Source organism: Gekko japonicus, unplaced genomic scaffold (assembly GCF_001447785.1).
Source record: "Gekko japonicus isolate JY-2015 unplaced genomic scaffold, Gekko_japonicus_V1.1 scaffold3479, whole genome shotgun sequence".
Taxonomy (NCBI): Eukaryota; Metazoa; Chordata; class Lepidosauria; order Squamata; family Gekkonidae; genus Gekko; species Gekko japonicus.
In genome coordinates, this window is record NW_015159813.1 from 79985 (window position 1) to 101448 (window position 21464).

Here is a 21464-nt window from a genome sequence, read left to right on the forward strand (position 1 = left end):
ATACTTTTAAAAAAAGGGTCATCTAGATTTTAAAAAATCATTTCACTTTGAAACTTTAATAGGAAAGGTGTACCAGTTAAGAAGACCATTTTAACCATCTGATTAGTGAGGAGGAAAGTAACCACATGATGGCTCTTCTGCCTCACAAATGGCAACTTCCTGTAAGCCTGTAAAGGTTTAACTATTCCACTTAGCTACTCTTTATCAACCCAAGAACTGCTAAAATTGTCTTCTGTTCCAGCGCTGGATTGTGACTGCCTACTTCATTCAAGTTCATGCCTGCATATATTAATGCAATTTTCTTCTACCTGATCCTTGAGACCACATCTGGCCTCTCCCCCACTCAACCCTGGAACCGAGTCCTTATTTATGAGGGAGTGGGAAGACCTAGGAATTGACTCCTTTTCCAGTGAAGACCAGGGGCTCAGGAGACCCCAAGCTCAGCCAGGGATCCCTTACTACCTGAGTACCTAGATCCAGAGGCCTTGGCAAAGGATCCTGTTACAAGAATGGCACTCAGAAGGTTCAAATGACCTTCCAGTTCCAGGGTCAACCACCCCTTAGCCATATAGGACCAGGCCCTGAACTGGAAGCTCCCTGTACTCACCTCCTTACCATTAAAGTTGGAGGTAAGGTTAACGCTTCTGGAAAAAAGAAACCAGAAGTGACATCATGACGTCATGCCTCTCTAGGAATCACGGGAAATTCTACAATAGTTCCCCTGCCCCCTCTTCTTGTTTCTCACCATTGCTCTGGGGGGTTTCACCATAGAGTTTCCAATAATTCCTTTTGAGGCATAAAGTCAACTTCATTTTTTTCTGGAAGTGATATCACACCATTGGCCCTGTGTCTGTTTTTTTTTAAAATTATCTTACTGCCACTCCCAGCAAAAGTAACCGGGTTTGCAACCAATGCTTCTGCCATCAATGAAGACTTCTGCCCCTGTGTTTATAGCTGCTTTGCATGATCAGGGCATTTCTTTGCAGCATGAGGCCCATGAAAAGGGCAGGGCTGCTGACCTCTAAAGCTATCAAGGTAGGCCTCCTTATTTATTTCTTTATTCAAAACACTTATTAGCTGCCCCTTTTCCTTACAAAGCAGCTTACAATATATATATAAATCGAACACATCAATATACATAAAACCAACATTTAAAATCACAGTTTAGGACTGCTTTAATCAAACAAAGTCATAAATAAAACTGTCCAGCTGCCTCCTAAAGCTCAAAAGTGACCCCCCCCCCCGGACACACTTCCCTGGGAACATTGTTCCGTGGTATTGGTTGGAGTCCTTACTAGTTCAACTGCTTTTACTAGACCATGTTTTGAATTCAGGTGCTTCCTGAAATCCCTGGTCCAGCTATTTAAGCAAGCAATTGGGGAATAAGGGCCAGATTTAGTTTTAGTTGGACACACACTTACAATGTGTACCTATATGGATGCTTTATAAAGACATCTCTAATGTCTTTGGTTGCTTTATGAATTAAGTAATCAGTATCTATAGATGAAATCCCATATACTAGACATTTTAGTTATTTGTTGAGGCTTGTATTGTATTATTTGTAATTTTTGTTAGATTTTCCAGCTTCATCTGGTGAGATAACAGAGGTTGCTATGTAGACCATTCTGATTACTATAATTAGAATGCATTCATTCATTCATTCATTCATTCATTCATTCAATTTAGAAAGTATTATTCAAGAATTCCTACAGTAACTAATTACTCTACATAAATCAGAATAAAGGCATAATGCCTGCAGCAATGTTCCAAAAAGAAGCAAGCTGTTAAGGAATACTGATGTTATTTGTCTAGTCCATCCTTCTGGAGGGAAGCTTCTTGGTGATGGTAGTGATCAGGGGTCTGGCACAAATGGCAGTGGCAGCAAGCCCCACCCCCAGCTCCCCACGCTGCGGCTCGTCGCCGGCCTCCCGGGGCCCGTGCTGGTGCGCTGCGGCCCCGGGGAGGCCTGAGGACTGTTGCCAGCCTCCTGGGGCCCGTGCTGAAGCACTGTGGCCCTGGGGAGGCCCGAGGAAGCCCGTCGCCGGCCTCCCATGGCCTGCGCTGGAGCACTGCGGCCCCGGGGAGGCCCGAGGAGGCATGTCACGGCGGTAAGTGAGCGACCCACGTGAGGGATCCGCGGAGGTGGCAGGGGCTTGATGGGGGTGGTATGGGAGAGCCTTCCTCCCCCCCATCTCTTTGCCCTCTTTCTTTTCCCCTTTTCCTTCTCTCCTTTCCTTTTCTTTCTCTCTTTCCTTTTCTTCCTTCCTTTCTCTCTTTTCTTCCTTCTTTCCTTCTCTCTCTTTTCTTCCCTCTTTCCTTCCCTTCTTCCCCCCCTTTTGCTTCCCCCTCTGACATCACTTCCAGTGATGTCAGGGGGTGATGGCATATGCTAATGATCTATCATGCTAATAGCCTAGTAGCTCATTAGCATATATTATGCTAATGAGTGACTGCAGCTTATTTTCTACGAAAAGACCCCTGGTAGTGATTATGTCATGGTGGCAGAGATGAGACATGGCAAGGGTGTATTAAACTTTATGAAACTGCTTCACTGCAACAAAAGAAGGCTCATACAGGAAGATGAGGCATCTCATGATGCCCCAAAGGAAGTGTTTTGTTTCTCTTTAATATTCACCAAACTAATTATGATGATTTAATGGAGCAGTGACTGAACCTAATTTATTCCCTTAAACATGAAGTAATAAACATGAAGTAATAGCATGTGAGTCTCAATTGCATTTAGAGTAGGTTTCCTGAACTTCAGCACTTCATAAACCTGCTATGAAATAAATAGCATGAGACTCATAAAATAAGTGTATCATGTGAAAAAAGGTTGCATGATTCTTTGCCACATGTCCACCTACCCAGTGCCCATGCTCCTGCTGTGGCACAATAGCACAGAAGAATGTGGAAATGTTCAGGATAGTTCTGGGATTTTGCCAGGCAGTGATCAGGGATTCTTAATAGAAAATGCAATGACCTGGCAACAGTGATCCATGCGATGGTCACCTTGAGATTGGACTACTGTAATGCCCTCTACATGGGGCTGCCCTTGTCGCAAATCCGAAAGCTGCAGCTGTTGCAAAACGCCGCGGCCAGGTTGTTGATGGGAATCCCGATTCAGGAGCACATCCAACCTGTGCTAAAAACATTGCACTGGCTACCTATAGGATACTGGGTTCGCTTCAAGGTGCTGGTTGTTACCTTTAAAGCCCTTTATGGCCAGGAACCTGCATACTTGAGAGACTGCCTTTCCCCATATGTACCCCAGAGGACGCTGTGATTTGGGACCCAGAATCGGCTGGCTCTCCTGAGTTTCAAGGAGGCCAGATTGGTGGTAACTAGGGCCAGGGCTTATTCGGTGGCGACTCCACTCTGGTGGAATGAGTTCCCAGAAGAGACAAAAAAAAAAGATACACAAACATCTGACAGACACAGCATTTAGCACAGTACAGACAAATGCAATTGCAAACACACATGGTTACACACCACCACTAATCCCTCTTCTGCCAACAATTGATATCTATGCTGGTGGGACCCTGACCCGCTGGTCCCTTAAATACTGCCCGAGCCAATCATCCGAGACAGCCAAAGAAGGCCGAAGAGCTGACCGTAAAAGGAGGAATGTTGCTAGCATTTTATTATGTCTGAGTTTTAACACTGTATTTATATTAATTTATGTGATTTTATGTGATTGTATTATTGAAATTTTATTCTGTTTGTAAGCCGCCCTGAGCTGACCTTGGCCGGGAGGGTGGGATAAAAATCAAATAAATAAATAAATAAAACTGTACATGTAAACAACAGACTGCAGTGGTCCAGGATCCTATCTCCATCACAGTGTACAGCAATCCTATCAGATAGCACTGTGTAGATATAATGGTGGTGGCTATGGTAGAGAAAAAAGTGTTTACTTCCATCCATATATATGCACACACACACATGTGGCCCCTATCTATGGATATCTAAATCTACAAATCAGTGCCAAACTGACATTAAACAGATTTTGCTGCACACCTGGGGGGGAGGGTTAAATCTCCTCCCCCCCCAATAAAGAAAGTGCTGTCTGTGTACTCGCAGACAATGCATTCGCCATGATTCTGCGGCAGCCATTGGGAGCCCCTCCAGGATGCCAGGAACTGCTCCAGGCCTGGAGTGGTGGATGCCAGGAGCTACTCCGGGCTTGGAGCAGCTCCCAGACACTCTTGCCACTGTGCCTAGGCTCAGTGGTGGGTGGTGAGGCCTGGAGCCATGCCAAACTCAGTAATAGGGAGAAATGGGATACCCCCCCCCGCATGTGAGTCTCGTAGGATCCCACTTGTCATAGTCCTATTCATGTTTTATATTTTATTGGAATCAGTTTTAGGGTTTGGTGGAGGGTTTTACTACCTAGAAGATCAGGGGTCCATCTAACAGGTGTATCCCTGTGGAGGGGTTTGGTTTTCATAATCTACACTTGTACAATCAGTGTGCTACCTAAAGTGCAGGTTCCTATCACATTATACATAGATTTGGAATGATGCGACACAGTATACTAATAAATTAGTTGTTTTTTTAAAAGGATATGGAATAGTGCAGGATATCACTACATGTATGGAGAAAATATATTATATTATATTATATTATATTATATTATATTTATTCAATTTTTTTATCCTGCTCTCCCTGCCATAGGCAGGCTCAGGGCGGCTTACAATAAGGGTTAAAAACACATTAAAACACAAACATAACAAGCATAGCTCACAATAAAATAGAATCAAATACAAATAAAAATAAAGTTCTGGTGACAATAACACCAAGGTCCTGCAGGGCCCTGATGTCCTCCGGGAGCTCATTCCACCAGTGTGGAGCCACCACTGAGAAGGCCCTTGCCCTGGTAGAGGCCAGTCTGGCATCTTTCGGTCCTGCAATTGGGGAAAGACAGTAAATGTAGTAAATGTCCACTTTGAGAACACATCAAGCACAAGCTATAACATTTTCAGAATTAAAATCACTTCAGTAATGCTGCTTTCCCCCTTTTTCCCAGTGCCACTTAGTTATTTCTTAAAGATGCAGTGGCATATAAACAATCAACTACAGAACATAACAGCAAGTATTAATACCTTGAAATAAAAAGCAGTCTTTCAGATATATATTTCAGTTTTCACAGGATGGCTCAACAGAGTCTAAGGAAGATTAACCTCTGTGTTCTGCAACAGAATGACTCTAGTTATTTATGTCTCTGAATATTTTTAATCCTTTGTAAGGGATTAAATAGGGCACAATGCTGCTTCTATATGGGCAAATCATCTCTACTTGGTTGACCTTCATAAGCAATAAGACCTTTCACCCATTCTCAGAGATAATAATGCATAACATTGTGTTTTGGGGTCTCAGTAGCTTGAGTGTTAATAAAGAAAATCCAGTACTGTTTGGGACCATTTCAGCCGTCTCTCCCAGGAATACGTTGACAAGGTCCTGGCAGCTATGAAGCCCACCATCTGCCTCTTCGATCCATGCCCATCTTGGCTGGTTAAGGCCTGTGGAGAGAGGGCATGGAGAGGAACTGCAGGAAGCACCCAAGAGGGCAGGAGGAGGTGTGAGGTGTGTGACAACAAGAGAGAGAATAGTTCAAAGCCAGGGAGGTATCAACCCAAGGAGGAAGCAAAAGGAAGACCTGTCCAGAGTACTGAAATACAGGGATAGTAAACGTGTGACCTGGATTGCCCAGGCTAGCTTGATCTCAGCAGATCTCAGAACCTTAGTAGGGCCGGTCCTGGTTAGTATTTGGATGGGAGACCACCAAGGACATCCAGGGTTGTGACACAGAGGCAGACAATGGCCAACCACCTCTGAATGTCCCTTGCCTTAAAAACCCTATGAGCAGTCACAATAAATCAGCAGTGACTTGACAACCCACCACAACACACCATTTCAGAGCCATGACAACCTGGAGTTGAATTCTTGGTAGTCAGTCTTGACAGGTTCAGGAGGTGGAATTCTCCACCACCATCCTTTGGTCTATGCGGGACTGGCATAATCCCCCCTGTCCCATGCTGAATGGCAGTGCAGGAGAGCAATTTTTCTGAGGATTTGACTTCTGAGGGAACCCTCTTTCAACCACCTAGGGGCAAATCCTGGGCCCTGCTTCTTGCTCTCCACTCACCCTGGATCAGGAAAGGGATGTGGACAAAGAGGGCATTCTGGTTTCTGCTCTGGGGCTCAGCAGACTTTTCTCCTCTTCCTTGAGGGAGTTTCTCTTATTTCTTTCTCACATCACATGTTATCCTCATGACTCAAATGGCAGGTGGGGCTCTGACAGGCAACTCTCTAGCACTTTGTGATGTCATGTCCTATGATGGCACTTTCAGGTAAATGGTCAGTTGATGGCACTTCTTAAGCTCCACCCCTTCTGATGATGTCACATCCTGCACCCAAACCTTACCCCCTTCTGTGATGTCACTTTCAGGCCACTCCCCCAAACCCACCTCTTCCTCCAAAGTCACCTTGTGGCTCTTGAGCATCTGACATTTAGTCTGTGGCTCTTACATGAAGCAAGTTTGGCCACCCCTGATCTATACTGTTCTCTGCTTAATTGTCTCTATGATAATCTGGCTCTAATTTTACAAATGGTGGCTTCTGTAATCTGTGATCTATCAGCTGAATAACTAGGGGTCATTTTAAAAAAGTCTTTTCAAGCAATATTCAGATGCAAACATAAATATATCTAATTCTCAATGTGGACAAATATGTGGTTACTTAAATCCAGAGACTGGAGCAGTGAACAAACCTGAAAAGGCCTGAGGTTTGCAGAAAAATCAGAAAAAAGTAGACCGGGGTTAAATGCCCCCAAATAGAAGCAGCACTGTAGCTTAAAGCCATTCTTGGGCAACTCCAAAAGTATTATCAGCCTTTGAACTCTAGTTTATGTCAGCAAAAGGCAGGGAGAGGGAGCAGAGCCTTTTCCAGGCCTACTTTGAGGGAGGACTCCTTTGGGTCAGGCCTGTCAGCAAGTTTTCCTTGGTTGATGCTGCCAGGGGAGGGAAGGAGGGAAAGCTGAAAATGTGTGTGTGTGTGTGGGGGGGAAATAAGGGTAGGTTGGCTGGTGGCTAGGATGGAGAGAAGGAAGCAGGAAAAGGGAGAGGCTATGGGAGTGTTAGGGAAGTGAAAGAGGAAATTATGAGGAAGGGGGAAATGAGATACCCCCTGCAAGTCCTTTTGTGTCCCATGCTTGTTAAGTAGTATATTTCTTTGTACAAATGTTTTTATATGACCTTTCTGTCCTGACATGTTGTTAGTGAGTTAGAACTGCAATACAAATAAACTATGCTTACTTTCTTAATGTGGTTGTGTATTCAGGCACATGGTTGTGTGTAGAAAAATCTATAATAAAGTAGCTGCTTATATGCGGTTGTTTCAGTGATCATCACTGCAGCAACATAAAGCTTATGCAATCTTCTTGCCTTTTGAGAATGGATCCAAAACAGAGAGTTTGGTTCCAGACACATAACAATGCATAAAGTGAGAATGAATGAAGTGAGCCCTGTAGACCGTGAGAATGTTGAAGATGTTCCTCATTTTCTCTTCCCTTAAAAAAAAAAAGTCAGTGGTTACTGTGGGTCACAAAAAATCAAGGCATCAGCCAACTCTTGAGCAAAGTCTTTCTGATTTGATGTCATACAGGGAAAGAAGGACCTAGCCGTTATCCTTGTTCAGCAAATTTCCCCTAGGAGCTGATAAGCAGGGAAAGTGGCTGACTGAGAAGGAGAAAAGTCTGTTGGCCACTATTGGTTATTCCTTTTTCAGCTTGACATCAGTTACACAAAGAGAGATTAATGAAAGAGATAAAAGTAAGATGTGAATGCTAAAATGTGATTGTCAGAAGACCTTGTGAATCCATTACAATATGCAAAATATGGTAGATATAAGGATGGTGTGGACTTTTTACTGCAATAGTTTTATGTTCACAGATTAATTGGGTGTGTGTGTGTGTGTGTCCCCCTTTCAGGTTTCAAGACCCTTTTGAAAGGAATTTCAGGGAAGTTCAGCAGCGGAGAACTTGTGGCAATTATGGGTCCTTCTGGAGCTGGGAAGTCAACACTCATGAACATCCTGGCAGGATACAGGTTAGTACACCATTGTGATCATAAGTGCTAATTCATACATTCTGGTTTTTAGGTGTACGCCTGAGTTTGTATTTTTAGTGGATTTTGGTGGACACAAATATTGTTTGAAAATGTGTATCATAGACACACATCGGGGAGCCAGGATTGGCTGCACCTCCCTTGCAAGTTTGCGCTCAATTGACAGCCTGGATTTGCAACCTTGTAATCCATGAAAAGGCCCTAAGTAGGGGGTCCAGCTCTCCTACTAGACCTACACCTCCCTGCCTCCAGTCCCCTGCCGCTGCATTCGTGCAGCCATGGCAGAAATGTTTTGGGGGGGACTAAGTAATGTCATGTTGATGCTGTGACATCAATTCAAGCCATGTAGCCAGAACTCATTTCATGCACTCTAGCAACCTCCCAAAACTCAGTGGTAAAACCAGAGGATTAGGAGGGATTGCTACAGCATCACAGCAACACTATAACATGGTGTTATATGACTGAAAATGACATCATGGCATTGCGTGGCACAGTAACATGATGGGCCTGTCCCAGAAATCTCCCAGGGGTTGCCAGCTTTCTAGCCTTAAGTCTGACTGGTGTTCTTAATATAATAATTTCACTCTACATTTATATTTGTTTATGTGTCTAAATGCTTATTTATCAGCACTATAATTTTACAAAGTTGCTCTTAAATTGTATAATCTTTATTGACAATTTGTACCAATAAAGGCTAACTTGAACTTGAATTTTAGGAAGCTGCTTCTACAAATAACTGATTCACCATTACAAAGTCCTCCTGTCTCCCACACAGCTTCCATAAGGGCCTTCTAATGCGATGTGTGCTGGGTGCTGCAGTCCCAGTCTGAATGGGGCCTGCACATGCTTAAGAATTAGGTTTTGAGTTCAAAACTCCCAGTGCCCATGCAATCCTTGTGGCAATGGAGGCCATGAGGAGGACACAAGGATTTTGTAACATGTGAATTGGCCCCTTAGGTATGTAAGTTTTCATTGGATTTACTGGTTACATTTCTGCAGTAAATACACTAAAGTTTTGATTATGCAAATATTTTTATTCAAGCTGCTGTATGCATACATGAGTTGTAGAGGTGTAAAATTAGATTTTGGTCTTTTGACATCTGATTTGGCCCTTGAATTTTTTGAGCACTGAACTTGTCTACTGTCCCAAGATTATTATTTTTTAAAAAAGTTTTGGATTATTGAAGAGTTAGAGCCATTGGTAATCATTTCACAGTCTCCTTACTTACCTAGGCACAAATGGGATTATGTCACATTTGTAAAAAATTGATACATAAACCAGATGTTAATTTTTGTATAGATATAGAGGAAGAATTCAGTCATTCCTTTTCTTAACTAATTTCAGAGAAACTGGGATGAAGGGAGAGATCCTCATCAACGGACAGCCTCGTGATCTGCGTTCATTCCGCAAAGTGTCCTGTTACATCATGCAAGATGACATGCTACTCCCACATCTTACCGTTCAAGAAGCCATGATGGTAAATAGAAAAAGCACTCTGCAACCTGATTTTGTTACAGTTTTGTAAAGAGGTGGGGCATAAATCCTTTAAATAAATAAGACAGACTCTTATTGTTCCTAGTGACTTTTTAGGATTGTCTCACAATTTATGTGACAATCATGTTTGCTGTGGTTACACTGGTATATGGGTGGCAAACATGATTGCACCAGTATCCTTTTGGGTGAATGCTAGAGCATCGCCCAACACGATGGTGTCACTTTTGGCTCATGCTGGAAGTAGTGTCATGGTGTAGGCATGACACTGATCCCCCCCCCATTTCCCCTGGCATGTTTCTCCCTGCTGCCCAACTGAGTGCCAGTGGGCAAAGCCAGTGGCTGTTGTGGGAGGTCTCCCACTGAACCAGGAGACCTGGTCTCTCTGTGCCATGGGTCAACATGGCTACCTACCTCTTTAATATAAATTCATGACAGCCAATGGACAAAGTATGCTTTTAAAGGCGAAATGCCCATGTTCAAGGAGCAGTTTCAACACAGGGGGCACTTACAACTAAGTCACAATTCCATACATGGAGGAAGAACTGTAATGTGTAAATCAAAAACCATGAACCTGTCAGTCTCATGTACCAAAGTTGTGTTGATTTATGGAGAAGTCTGTGATATTGGGCTAAGGTAGATTGATCTTCAGGTCCTTCCCAGTTTTATGAGTATGTGGTTGATATTGTCCTAACACAGCCTTACCAGTTTTCTACCAAGGGCAGGGAATCCCTTGCTTCTGGCTCCCGATTTGCCTTGTCACTCCTGCAACTGGCAGGATAAAAATAATGTTTTTAAAAAAATCACTATTGGGTGGTAGTGTATTGTCACTCCTGGAGAAAACCTGGAAGGTATGTCAGTACACGCTAGAAACAGCTGAAAGCCATAGAGTTTCTGGTGGATCTTAGAGTGGTTTGATGTCACTCAACGTCCCCCTTGTCCCCCCCTGGTTTCTTGCTTTTTGCCATCCATTAGCTGGCAACCCTGTCCTAACTATATCTAACCCCCTCTGCTTCCCACCAACATGTAGAATCTCTAAAACATCAGTTCCCATGTCTCTTCTTTTATCTTCCCGTAAATAAGTTTGTGGGTTTTTTTTAATAAACAGCTGCAGGAGTTAACGGCAAGGCCCATCCTCTGTTGGTGTAGTGTCAACGAGACCTATCTGTATAGACAAATCTAAAAATATCTGTTGATGATGCTATTGTGAAATCAGCCTGGCAGTTCTTGTCAGACCTCCACAGCCTTCATTTATGGGGTCAACTGTTCTGGAATTTCAAGCCACAGGCGTCTTCATTATTATTATTATACATAAATATTATACATAAATATAATTATCATGAGTGTAATTATCATGTAATTTTCCTAGTTTATTTATTTGAATAACACACATACTTAGGGTCAAATGGTTCAGTTCATCTTAATTATGGCTACCAAAAGAAAGCTATAATTTTCTGGGACAAGATGTCTGTTTTAACAAATACCTCAGCTTACTGTCAGAAACAATGACTTCTCATTTGTTACCATAATAATAGAACAAAACCTTGGATAGAGTGGTGAGAAAGAGGTGGCTGCTTCTAGTAAACATCTTATTTGTGCTAATATTTCAGGTATCTGCTCACCTGAAACTTCAAGAAAAAGATGAAGGCAGGAGGGAGATGGTACGTATACTGCTTTACTTACTGAGTTTGACACTACTGAATTTTTTAAAATATAGTAGTAAAGAATAAGTTAAAAGTGCATTTTTATTTATATCCTGCTTTTCTTCCATGAAACTGAAGGCAGCATATGTACAGCTGCCAGGCAGAGTCGCATTCAGAACACTCACAAGACCCAGCCCAGCTTAGCTTCAGCTAGGTGGCTACATCAGGTACCTTCCAACCATGCCCTGATAAACAAATTGGCAGCTTGTATTTTGTTGGGGGTGTAAATACAGCCCTTTGCTGCTGTATTTTCAGAAATACCGAGTATGAAAAATAGAATATGAACGTGTTCACTGTTAACTGAGATTCGTGTTTTATACTGGGGAGGGGAAAGCAGCATGGAGTTACTTGGCAAGTAGGTCCCAAAAAGGAATTTTAGAAGCATGGCTGGAAGAGTACAATTAATTTATAAGTAAAAGTGTGAGCACAGAGCCAGTGGAAGTGGAGATAATTTATGCCATTTGGAGTTATTTATAAAGTAAAACATTTAGCTAGAAACTTGATGTAACTGGAATTTGAGTGTTCTTTCTGTTTAAGAATGAATCTTAACCAAGTACATGCTGAACAAAAGCAGCACTGAAAAACAAAGTCCAATTTTATCAAAAGGTCCTGTCCCCCCCCCCCCCGGAGCCCAATCAACTAGTGTTCTTTTCCTGCTCCACTTTCTACACAGGAAGTACTCTTCCCCTCTGTAGTGGGCAAAGGCATTTGGGAAATGGTAGAGTGAGGCTTTACATCGGTAAAGGTAAAGGTTCCCTTGCTCGAAAGCCAGTCAAATCCGACTCTAGTGTTGCGGTGCTCATCTCCGTTTTAAAGCCGAAGAGCCAGCACTGTCCGAAGACATTTCTGTGGTCATGTGGCCAGCATGACTAAATACCAAGGTGCACAGAACGCTGTTACCTTCCCACTGAAGTGGTACCTATTTATCTACTTGCAATTTCTTGCTTTCGAATGGCTAGGTTGGCAGGAGTTGGAACTAGAGACGGGAGCTCACTCCGTCATGTGGCACTCAGGTCTTGAACTGCTGAACTACTGACCTTCCACAGCCTGCAGTTCAGCGTCTTAACCACTTGAGCCACCGCAGCTCCTAACATTTACATTGGTACTTTCTAATGAATAAATAAAGCAATACAGTCTCCTATCATAATCCTCTTTAAAGATTACTCCTTAATTCTGCTCCCTCCTCACTTCACTGAGAACAGCAAATGTACTTTAGAAATCTTTTGTGATTGTGGGCCAAGAAAAATTATGGGGTTGAGATGTTTCACAGGAAACAAAAGATCCTGCAAAGATTGTATTCCCTGAATACTAGAAGGTCCATTGGGTTTCAGAGTCTTTAACATCCCAGGAACAGACTGAACCAAGTGGCTCCTGTGATACTGGCAGTGATGCAGGTTCTGCTCACCTCAGATTCTGGCCATGGTGACTGTCAGCCACTTGGCTCAGCTTTCTTCTGGTCACCTGTGAGGTGGAGGGGGTTGGAGTCCCATCCCCTCTGCCGTGCTTAACCCCTCTAGTTCCAGTGTGATATCCACAGTTGCTTCAATTTGAGTGAGGAGGGGATTAGAGGAGACCATTAACCCCTACTGCCAACATGGTTTTGAAACCTTTTATTAGCTCAAAGGGAAGCAGCCTTTTTTAAAAAAAAAATGAAATACTGATAATCTCATTAAGTTGAGTATGGGTAGTAGTTGTGGAAATTGTATGGAATATTCTGTTTGTGTTGTTCATCTGTCCAGGTAAGGGAGATCTTGACAGCTCTGGGTTTGCTGCCGTGTGCCAATACTAGAACTGGAAGTCTTTCAGGGGGCCAGAGGAAGCGTCTTGCCATTGCTTTGGAGCTGGTGAACAACCCACCAGTTATGTTTTTTGATGAACCTACTAGGTAACTATGATATAAAATAAGCATGGGTTATTGTTTTGGTATGCATTAGATAATGTATTGTTCCTGGTTGGTACCTAAAATACCAGAAAATTGAGCCTTCCTTTTACAGCCATTGTGTTTTATGTGAGAAGTAAACCTTTCTAAGAACATGGGTCATTTTTCAGTGAGAAAACAGATTTTTTTCATGATCCTAATTCTAACTCAGAATTTGCATGTACATGTGTGTGTGTGGATTTGGCACTGGAGTGGAGTGTTAATTCATATCTTGTCCTTCCCATTGAGCTCAGCACAGGTAGTTATGAAGTCTGTAGTCCCCAATACCTTTGTTGCTGATTTACTATGGCAATGAGAGCCAATGGCAACCCACAAACCATATTTTACATATATTGTTAGGTTTCTTAAGAGCTATCGATCAGTACACTCCGACGTTTATTGCAGTCAGAAGGGGTTGTGTAAATGTTCAGTCATCCTTTACAAAAGGCTTCTAGCCCAGAGAGCATAATTTGACCTCAGTTTGTTGGAAAGCTCAAGTCCACAGCCGTATATTTTCTAAAATGCATAAGGCAGTTTAGAAACAAGCTCCTTTAAAAAGTAATGAGTCCTGTTATTAGCAAATGTGTAAGGTGGAAAACAGCTGAAGAAAAGAAAGAAAAACATATATGAGAGAACAGAAATTGTTCTGGCATAATAGAGCATGACAAGAGCAACCTTGTTAATGGCAAGGCAAAATAGGGGGGGAATAGTGACTGCCAGTGGTAGTGTTAAGCACAGTCCAGTGGACATGCTTGCTGCTCAGACCCCAGTGAAATAGCATGTAATTCGTTCTTGTCAAGGGAACGTAGGAAGAAGTCATTCCAAGTGCCTATTAGTGTGTGGAAGCATTAGCTTGATGCAAAATTCTTTCTTCTCAGTGGCCTGGACAGCGCATCCTGCTTTCAAGTGGTATCTTTACTGAAGGCTTTAGCCCAGGGCGGCCGCTCTGTCATCTGCACTATACATCAGCCCAGTGCCAAACTTTTTGAGCTCTTTGATCAGGTACCATTATGAATTTGTTTTCCCCCCCTTTCTCATACCATTATGTGTAAGTATTTCTGTCAAAGACTGCTTGCCCTTCCTAGGTTACAAACTTTTATTGGAAGCCTCCTCATATTCTGCACACAGAATTGTGAATAAGTCTTAGTTAATAGTCAAAATATATTTTAGTCCTTTTCCCCCTTCCTGAATAAACTTCCTGTTTTAAAATGCTGGGTGTGCTTTAAGCTTCTCAGAAGGCCTTTCCACATTACATGTTGGCAGACATCCTTATAAGACACCAGGATCAAATCTTGGGAAACTGCAAAAGAATGGAAGTTATTTTCTGAAAGATTTATAAGCATAGGGCTGCGGCCCTTGGCACACTTACCTGGGAGTAAGTTCCATTACATTCTGTGGGATTCATTTCAGAGAATGGAGGTATAGGATTCAACATATATTATACTATTTTCATAAAGATGGCAAACTGATTACTCTGAATCTCCAAAGACAGAGGTGCTCCAGAGTTCGGGAGTCATTACTGCAATGTTGCTATCAGCTGTCTTGGAGCCCTTCACATCTGCCATTCAAAACCAGTTTCTTCACATGATTTTGCTGTTATATGCACTGCTTGTTCAAAACGGTCTGAATGTCAGAAGTCTCCTTCTGCATGGAAACCTTACCTGTGATGAAAAATTGTCAGTTCAGACATTTAGAATTTTTTCCCTGTGCAATGCATTTTAATCAGGGATGAATTTGCATGGAGAAACTACTGTTTGAATAGATAAGTACCAAATGTGATTTCTAGGATTATAGCAGTAATTTTATTCATTTGCCACAGTTATGGAAATTGCTTAATTAGGGTTGCCACTTAGGTGGAGTCTGGAGATCTCCTGGAATTACAGCTGACCTCCAGACTGCACAGATCAGTCCCCCTGGAGAAAATGGCTGCTTTGGAGGGTGGACATTGTACTATAACCTGCTGAGATCCTTCCCCAAACCCTGCTGTCTGCAGGCTCAATCCCAAAACCTCCAGGAATTCTCAAAGCCAGAGTTGGCAACCCTAATCCCCCCAGGCGCCAGTTCTAATCCTGCAGGCAAAGGGTTCCATTTTAAGTTTTTGTATGGCCTAATTAAAATTTTCTTCAGATGCACGCAGCTAAACCTGGTGGACACTTTTTAAAAATAAAAATCACCCCTTGGAGGGAGGGAGAAATTGAGAGCAGAGGAGTCTTAGGTGTGCTTAACCTACTTCCTCTTGACACTTCTGAATGCCAAATCAGTCCTGGTTCATGCTGTGGTAAATATATATTTGGAAACTGACAGAGAAGAAAAGCAGCTTGGGGAAGTGGTATGGAAAGAATAAAGATACCACTTCTCTTCTCTCAAATGCTTCCTCCTGCTGCTGCTTTCTTTTGAAATGCAAAACAGTAGCCATTTTGCTGAACTTTGTGTGTCTGCATATAACACAGCCTTGTGCAAGTGTACTCTCCGAACCCGATGTTGTACATTGCGTACTGAAAATTGTAGAGTAGCCCTCGTGTAAGTTTCTGTGCAGAAGGATCTACTGATAGGTATTAGAGGATGGTGGTTGATTACAAACATGTAACCCTCAACATGTAAGTGTAGCTTCACAGGACGTGAGAGAACTGGTTCATGTGAGCACTGTACATTTGAAAAGGTTCTTCAAAAGCTGCAGGTGGTATAGGCAAGTCACATGCAATGCTACAAGCCTTTTGGTTCCTAGAAATGTGTCTTCAATAGAAATGTACCTAGAATAAAGAAGAGATGTCAGGATATAAAATTGTGGAAGGATCAAAAAGTTTAAAAAATCCCAATACAAATACATTCAAGAAATTTGTGACAAAAGACAGTGTTAATGGTAAATCACTGTGAATACTGGCATATCTGTATACACTGGAATAACTAATAACAATATGCCAGTGTTTAAAATTTATATTTACTTTATTCCAGCTCCTTGGAGAATACTTAATTATAAAATTAGCTACAAATTCAATAACTTTGCTTTGCTTTCTTCCCTGTCAGTTTGTTATAGTCACAGACAAAACATAACCTCAGGAGAAAAGAGCAATACTGATTTCCCACAAGCTGCTGCTCCGCGCTCGTTCCTTCCTTTGCCCCGATTGTACGTGTCAATTTCACACTATGTGCTGCACAGCCGCATTTTGCTCCGCAGCTTCACCCAATTTCCCCCGCATCTACTCAATCCTCAAAAAACAGGATTGACTAGACGCGGGAAAAATCGGGAAAAGCTGCGGAGCAAAATGCGGCCGCGCAGCACATGGTGTGAAATTGACATGTACGATCGGGGCAAAGGGAGGAACGCGCGTGGAGCAGCAGCTTGTGGGAAATCAGCCCAAGAATCTAGTAGCACCTTAAAGACTAACAAAATTTGTGGCTGGGTATGAGCTTTTGTGAGTCATTGCTCACTTCCACAGATACAGCTAGAATGATACAGCATTCTACTGTATCTAAAAAGTGAGCATTGACTCACGAAAGCTCATTTCCTGCCATAGATTTTGTTAGTCTGTAAGGTGCTACAGAGCTCTTGCACTTTTCTGCTGCTACAGACAGACTAACATGGCTGCCCACCTTGATCTTTTCTCAGGGGCTCTGACCTGGATAGCTCAGGCTAGCCTGATCTCTTCAGGTTTTCGAGCCTAAGCAGAATTCACCCTGGTTAGTATTTGGAGACCACCAAAGTTGCTAGACAGAGGCAGGAAATGGCAAACCATCTCTGAACATCTCTTGCCTTGAAAATCCTATGGGGTGCCATAAGTTGGCTGCGATATATATATATGGGGGTTTTGATGTGTTTTCTAAAAATTGACCCCACTTCTGGAACCACAGATGGCTAAAAATGACCAGTGTTTTCTGATCAATGCATGTCCCATGAGTTTAACTGTGTTTCAGTGTTCTCTGATTGCACATCTTAGCAAGTGGGCTTGTTGTTTCACCCCCAGTCCGTGCAATGAATAGCAAAAGTAATCAATACTGTACTGCCTAATTCTGTAACCAGCTTGGAGCAGCCTTTGTCATATTATTATTTTTCTTTCTCTCAGCTCTATGTTTTGAGCCAAGGGCAGTGCATTTACCGTGGGAAAGTGTTAAACCTCGTCCCATACTTGAGAGATTTGGGATTAAGTTGTCCGACCTATCACAATCCAGCAGATTTTGGTAAGCAAAAGGAGTTTCTCCACTTAAAAGAGCTTTACATTTCTTACCGCTTTTTTGGTTAATGTCTGCCATCTAGTGGTAGGTTGCCAAACTCTGTCCAGGTTAGAATTCCTGAGTCGTTAATTTGTATGGGTTATCGTTTTCCCTCTCATAGAACAGTAATGGTGAAAGAAGCTGTATTTGCTGATTTTATTTCTCCTATATAACTTGCACAAAAGCCCCATCTTTCTCCTGCCTGATCTGCTGTGTATTGTTGGCAGATTTCCTAATTCAGAAGCAATGGGCCACTAATCAGTTTAAATCGTTTCAGCAACAGCTTTCCCTCTTCCCCTCTTCACAGATTTGGCTTTCACAGTAGTTACAGGCCAGTGATGGCAAAGTGGGTACAATCAATATGTAGAAGAGGCAAGCAGGACTTTGCCCCTTTACCTCCAGGTTCTGTTCAGAAGACCCAAACAACAGGGAAATTGAGAGATACAAGAATATGTAAGATTTGTCCTTTGCACAAATGCACAGGCTGCCTCTGTCCATCCTGTATTCTGCATTGTTTTCAGGCTACAGATCATGCATATGGCCCTGTGGAAAAAGTATAACTTATGCAGGGGGACTGGGGGTGGAGCCTGGCATAGAAATGCCCCCCCATGTCGACTGTATGGCTCATGTAGGTGCAACAAAATGTTATCTTCTTCCTCCTCTGGTCTTTCCAGACCTTCCATGAGCACAGCGGTATTGCACTGACAGGAGTTCTTGTGGAGATGCATTCCAAAATGATACCCTTTGAGGCAATTCCAAGAGTACTTTAGTGGCTCTAGTGAAACGTATACTATGTAGCTTCATTCTCTAGTGTGGTCACAAATTTCCCATCCACTGATTTACAGTGCTTTAGAAGCTCCATCTAAAATTGTTGTGGGTTTTTTTTTTTTTTGCACCATTGATATGGGAAAGTGCTCGCTACCTCAGAGGCATGTTTTCCCCAGGTGGTAGGAGTATGGGTGTAGGCAAGTAGGTAGGTAGATAGATCAAAACAGTGAGTCCAGAAAAGCCAAAAATTGTGTAATGCTGTCCCATTTCTGAGTCCAAATATATACTAAGTGCACTTGTGTACTGAAATTATCCATTTGGGCTCTTCATAGCAGTGTAACAGAGCTACTGCTTTGCTTTCCATTACATGGTCTTCTGATCCTGCTGTTTGTAAGTTTTTGTTCTCTGTATATATGTGTGCTTCTGGCTAAAAATAATGCTTTATGCATCAGGTATTTGTCTCTTTCATGAACAGTTCACATGAAGGTGGAGTGAATAGTTCCCTTCTGTTTGCTTTGTTTAGTGATGGAGGTTGCCTCTGGTGAGTATGGAGACCAGAACAACCGGCTAGTAAGAGCAGTTCAAGATAGAATGTGTGATGCAGATTACAAGAGAGACTCTGGAGGAGAAAGTGAACTTAATCCTTTCCTGTGGCACAGACCATCTGAGGAGGTAATTCAGATGAAAATGATTAGTGAAACGGGAAGGAAATTGGTAAAAAATAAACTGGGCTGGAGTCCCCCAAGTAGCTTCTCCTGGGATAATGCCACTGAAGTCAATTAGCAGTTCAAGAATAAATTCTGTATCACTGTCGGTGACAGGGGCACAGGCTACCAAGACTCTGCTGGGGTGGGGGATCGTTTCAGATGCTCTCCCCCCATAGCCTAATAGATCCATTGGTTTTCAGAAGGCATTAGAGCATTTTTCTGCTGTTATGGTCAGCTCTTCTTGCTGATACCCTGGTTGACCCAATGGGATGAAGAAATGACTTGGGAAACTGACACAATCATTCCTAGGCACATCTCTCAGGTCTTAGACCCCAGGAAGCGTTGTGGTTTGCTGAGGGGCTATGGCAACGAAAAGACAAGGGAGACAGCTGGAGTGACATTAGAGAAAGACTTGAGACAAATCTAGCATGGGTAATCCGTATTTCTCTGCCACCATTACATCCTCACAGTATAAGACCTGAGGAGCTGTTCCAAGTCATCAAGGGCCTATTGGGTTCTGGCCTACTGGAGAAGGTGGACTGCTCTATAGCCTGGTGTGATCATTTTATTAAATACTTTGTAGATAAAATCTGTTGCATCCGTTCTGACTTAGGGTGATTCTGCATTGGCTTTTCCCTCTGTCATTTTACGAAACCCACATTGGAACAGAAACTCCCCTCTGCATTGCATGCTGCTTTCGCTTCCTTTGATCATGGGATTTTATGGTACCTTCTGCATAGATTTATGGCTGTTCAGGGGTGACTTTGCAGTCAGTACAGCATTGCCACAACGATATTTTGAGCTGCAATTTTTCCTCTGAGTTGAGAAAATGTGGAGTGAATGCTAGATGCAAAATCGCCCTTTGACTGTATAATGGCAGTAACGGGATCAAATGGTCTCAGAGTGCCAGTTTGTCCAGTTGTGTTGGGTACTTCTTAGCTTGTCAAGTTTGAGGGTGTGAACAAGATTCTTGGTAGTTTGAGCCTAACCACCTGCTTCTATGATCCTTGCCTTTCCTGGCAGCTTAAACTTGCTAGTAAAACATAGTTTTCCATGACATCTGAACCAGGCTAATGATGGTTAGCACACAACATAGTTTGCCTGTAGATCAGTACTGGAAACAGCAGCTTTTTGATGGGTCTCAATTTCTGTTTGTGTATATGATTTGGATGTAATGACAAATGATGGCTTATAATAAAGCAGGAAGTACAGGCAGAAATTGGATAATTCATGTAACACCAAACCATTGCTATTACACGTGGAATGGTACAGTGTGTTTTACAGGGCTTATTATTCATCTGTCTAATCTAAAGGCTGGTCTAGGTGATACAGACATCTAGCAGAAATTTCTGTTTTTATCTGACAAATTAATTAATTTAAAGAGTTACTACATGCGTTTGGTGTGTTCAGTTGGTAATTTGTCAGCACAGGAACCACCTCAATAATTCTGCAATGTTTTCCTGTGATCTTTTTGGCCAGTGGCATTTAGAACACTTGCATTATGCTTCCATGGAAATTAGACTTGATATCTTCCATCATTGAATTCTGATTCTAAACTGTCTGGAATTATGGAGACTATCTAGGCCTCTCTGTCTATGTTTCCCTTTTCCTTTTATAAGATCCTATAAGATGCTTGCAATGATGTATATATATTTTTAAAAATACTTAAGACCATGCAATGAAGATGGACGTTTGCAACAATCAACGCTCAGAGCAAATACACCAGATAGCACCTCGCAACTAGGAATGTGATACATTTGTCTTGTTTATACTAAGGATGAGACAAAAGAGAAACTGAAGTCAAGAATTACTGACCCTACCAGTCAGTTGGTGGCTCAACTGGGAATGAAGAGCAGTCTCAAAGATCCGCATGCAACATTACGTTCATTACAGTTACTGGAAAAACAGAAGATCTCACATTTAATTTTTTGTTTATTTATTCCCTCAGGATTCGTCATCCACAGAAGGTTGTCACAGTTTCTCAGCCAGCTGCCTTACTCAGTTTTGCATCTTATTTAAAAGAACCTTTCTCACCATAATGAGGGATTCGGTAAGGCTATTTTTAAATACTTAAACAACAATGGTGTATTGTAGTTACCCATTTTAAAACATAGAAGCATAATATCTGTATGCTTTGCATAAAAACAGGCAGCACAAGAATTCTGTTTGTTTTCCTCAGATAATATCAGAGTACCACTGTTAATGGAATGGAGCCTTGGGGGTCATCAGAAGACATGATGCTTAGTTAACAAGACAAGCCCCTGCCCTGAGAATTTAATAATCCAAAATGTTACTTCTAAAGTCTATATTTAGGGCAAATTAGTTAGATCTATGTAACTAAGAGCTGTTTTCTGGGAAAATTTAGGAGAGTGGAAAATGCGGGCTCTTTTCTTTGCTGTGGTCTATTTAATTGGTGGCAGTAAGCAGAGTAAGCCCTTCGGGGTAGCCTAGTATGAAGCCACATTGCTGTGTACAAATGTTCTAAAAGCCAGATTTATAACATGATATGCATTCAATTATGTGATACAGATCATAAACCTGTAT

At 42.3% G+C, this 21464-nt stretch overlaps 1 protein-coding gene across 2 annotated transcripts in view; it reads left to right on the forward strand.

Annotated features, from left to right (window-relative positions):
• The window catches only part of LOC107107420 (ATP-binding cassette sub-family G member 1), a 57064-nt gene that overhangs the window by 27430 nt on the left and 8170 nt on the right, over positions 1-21464 (forward strand). The window contains exons 3-10 of one of the 2 annotated variants that reach the window (XM_015407723.1): positions 7988-8105; positions 9469-9601; positions 11226-11276; positions 13058-13203; positions 14115-14238; positions 17298-17412; positions 18737-18927; positions 20869-20970. In XM_015407723.1, coding sequence (XP_015263209.1) covers positions 7988-8105; positions 9469-9601; positions 11226-11276; positions 13058-13203; positions 14115-14238; positions 17298-17412; positions 18737-18927; positions 20869-20970 — 980 coding nt within the window. The remainder of the gene's footprint in view (positions 1-7987; positions 8106-9468; positions 9602-11225; positions 11277-13057; positions 13204-14114; positions 14239-17297; positions 17413-18736; positions 18928-20868; positions 20971-21464) is intronic. The other variant, XM_015407731.1, reaches the window with a different exon arrangement.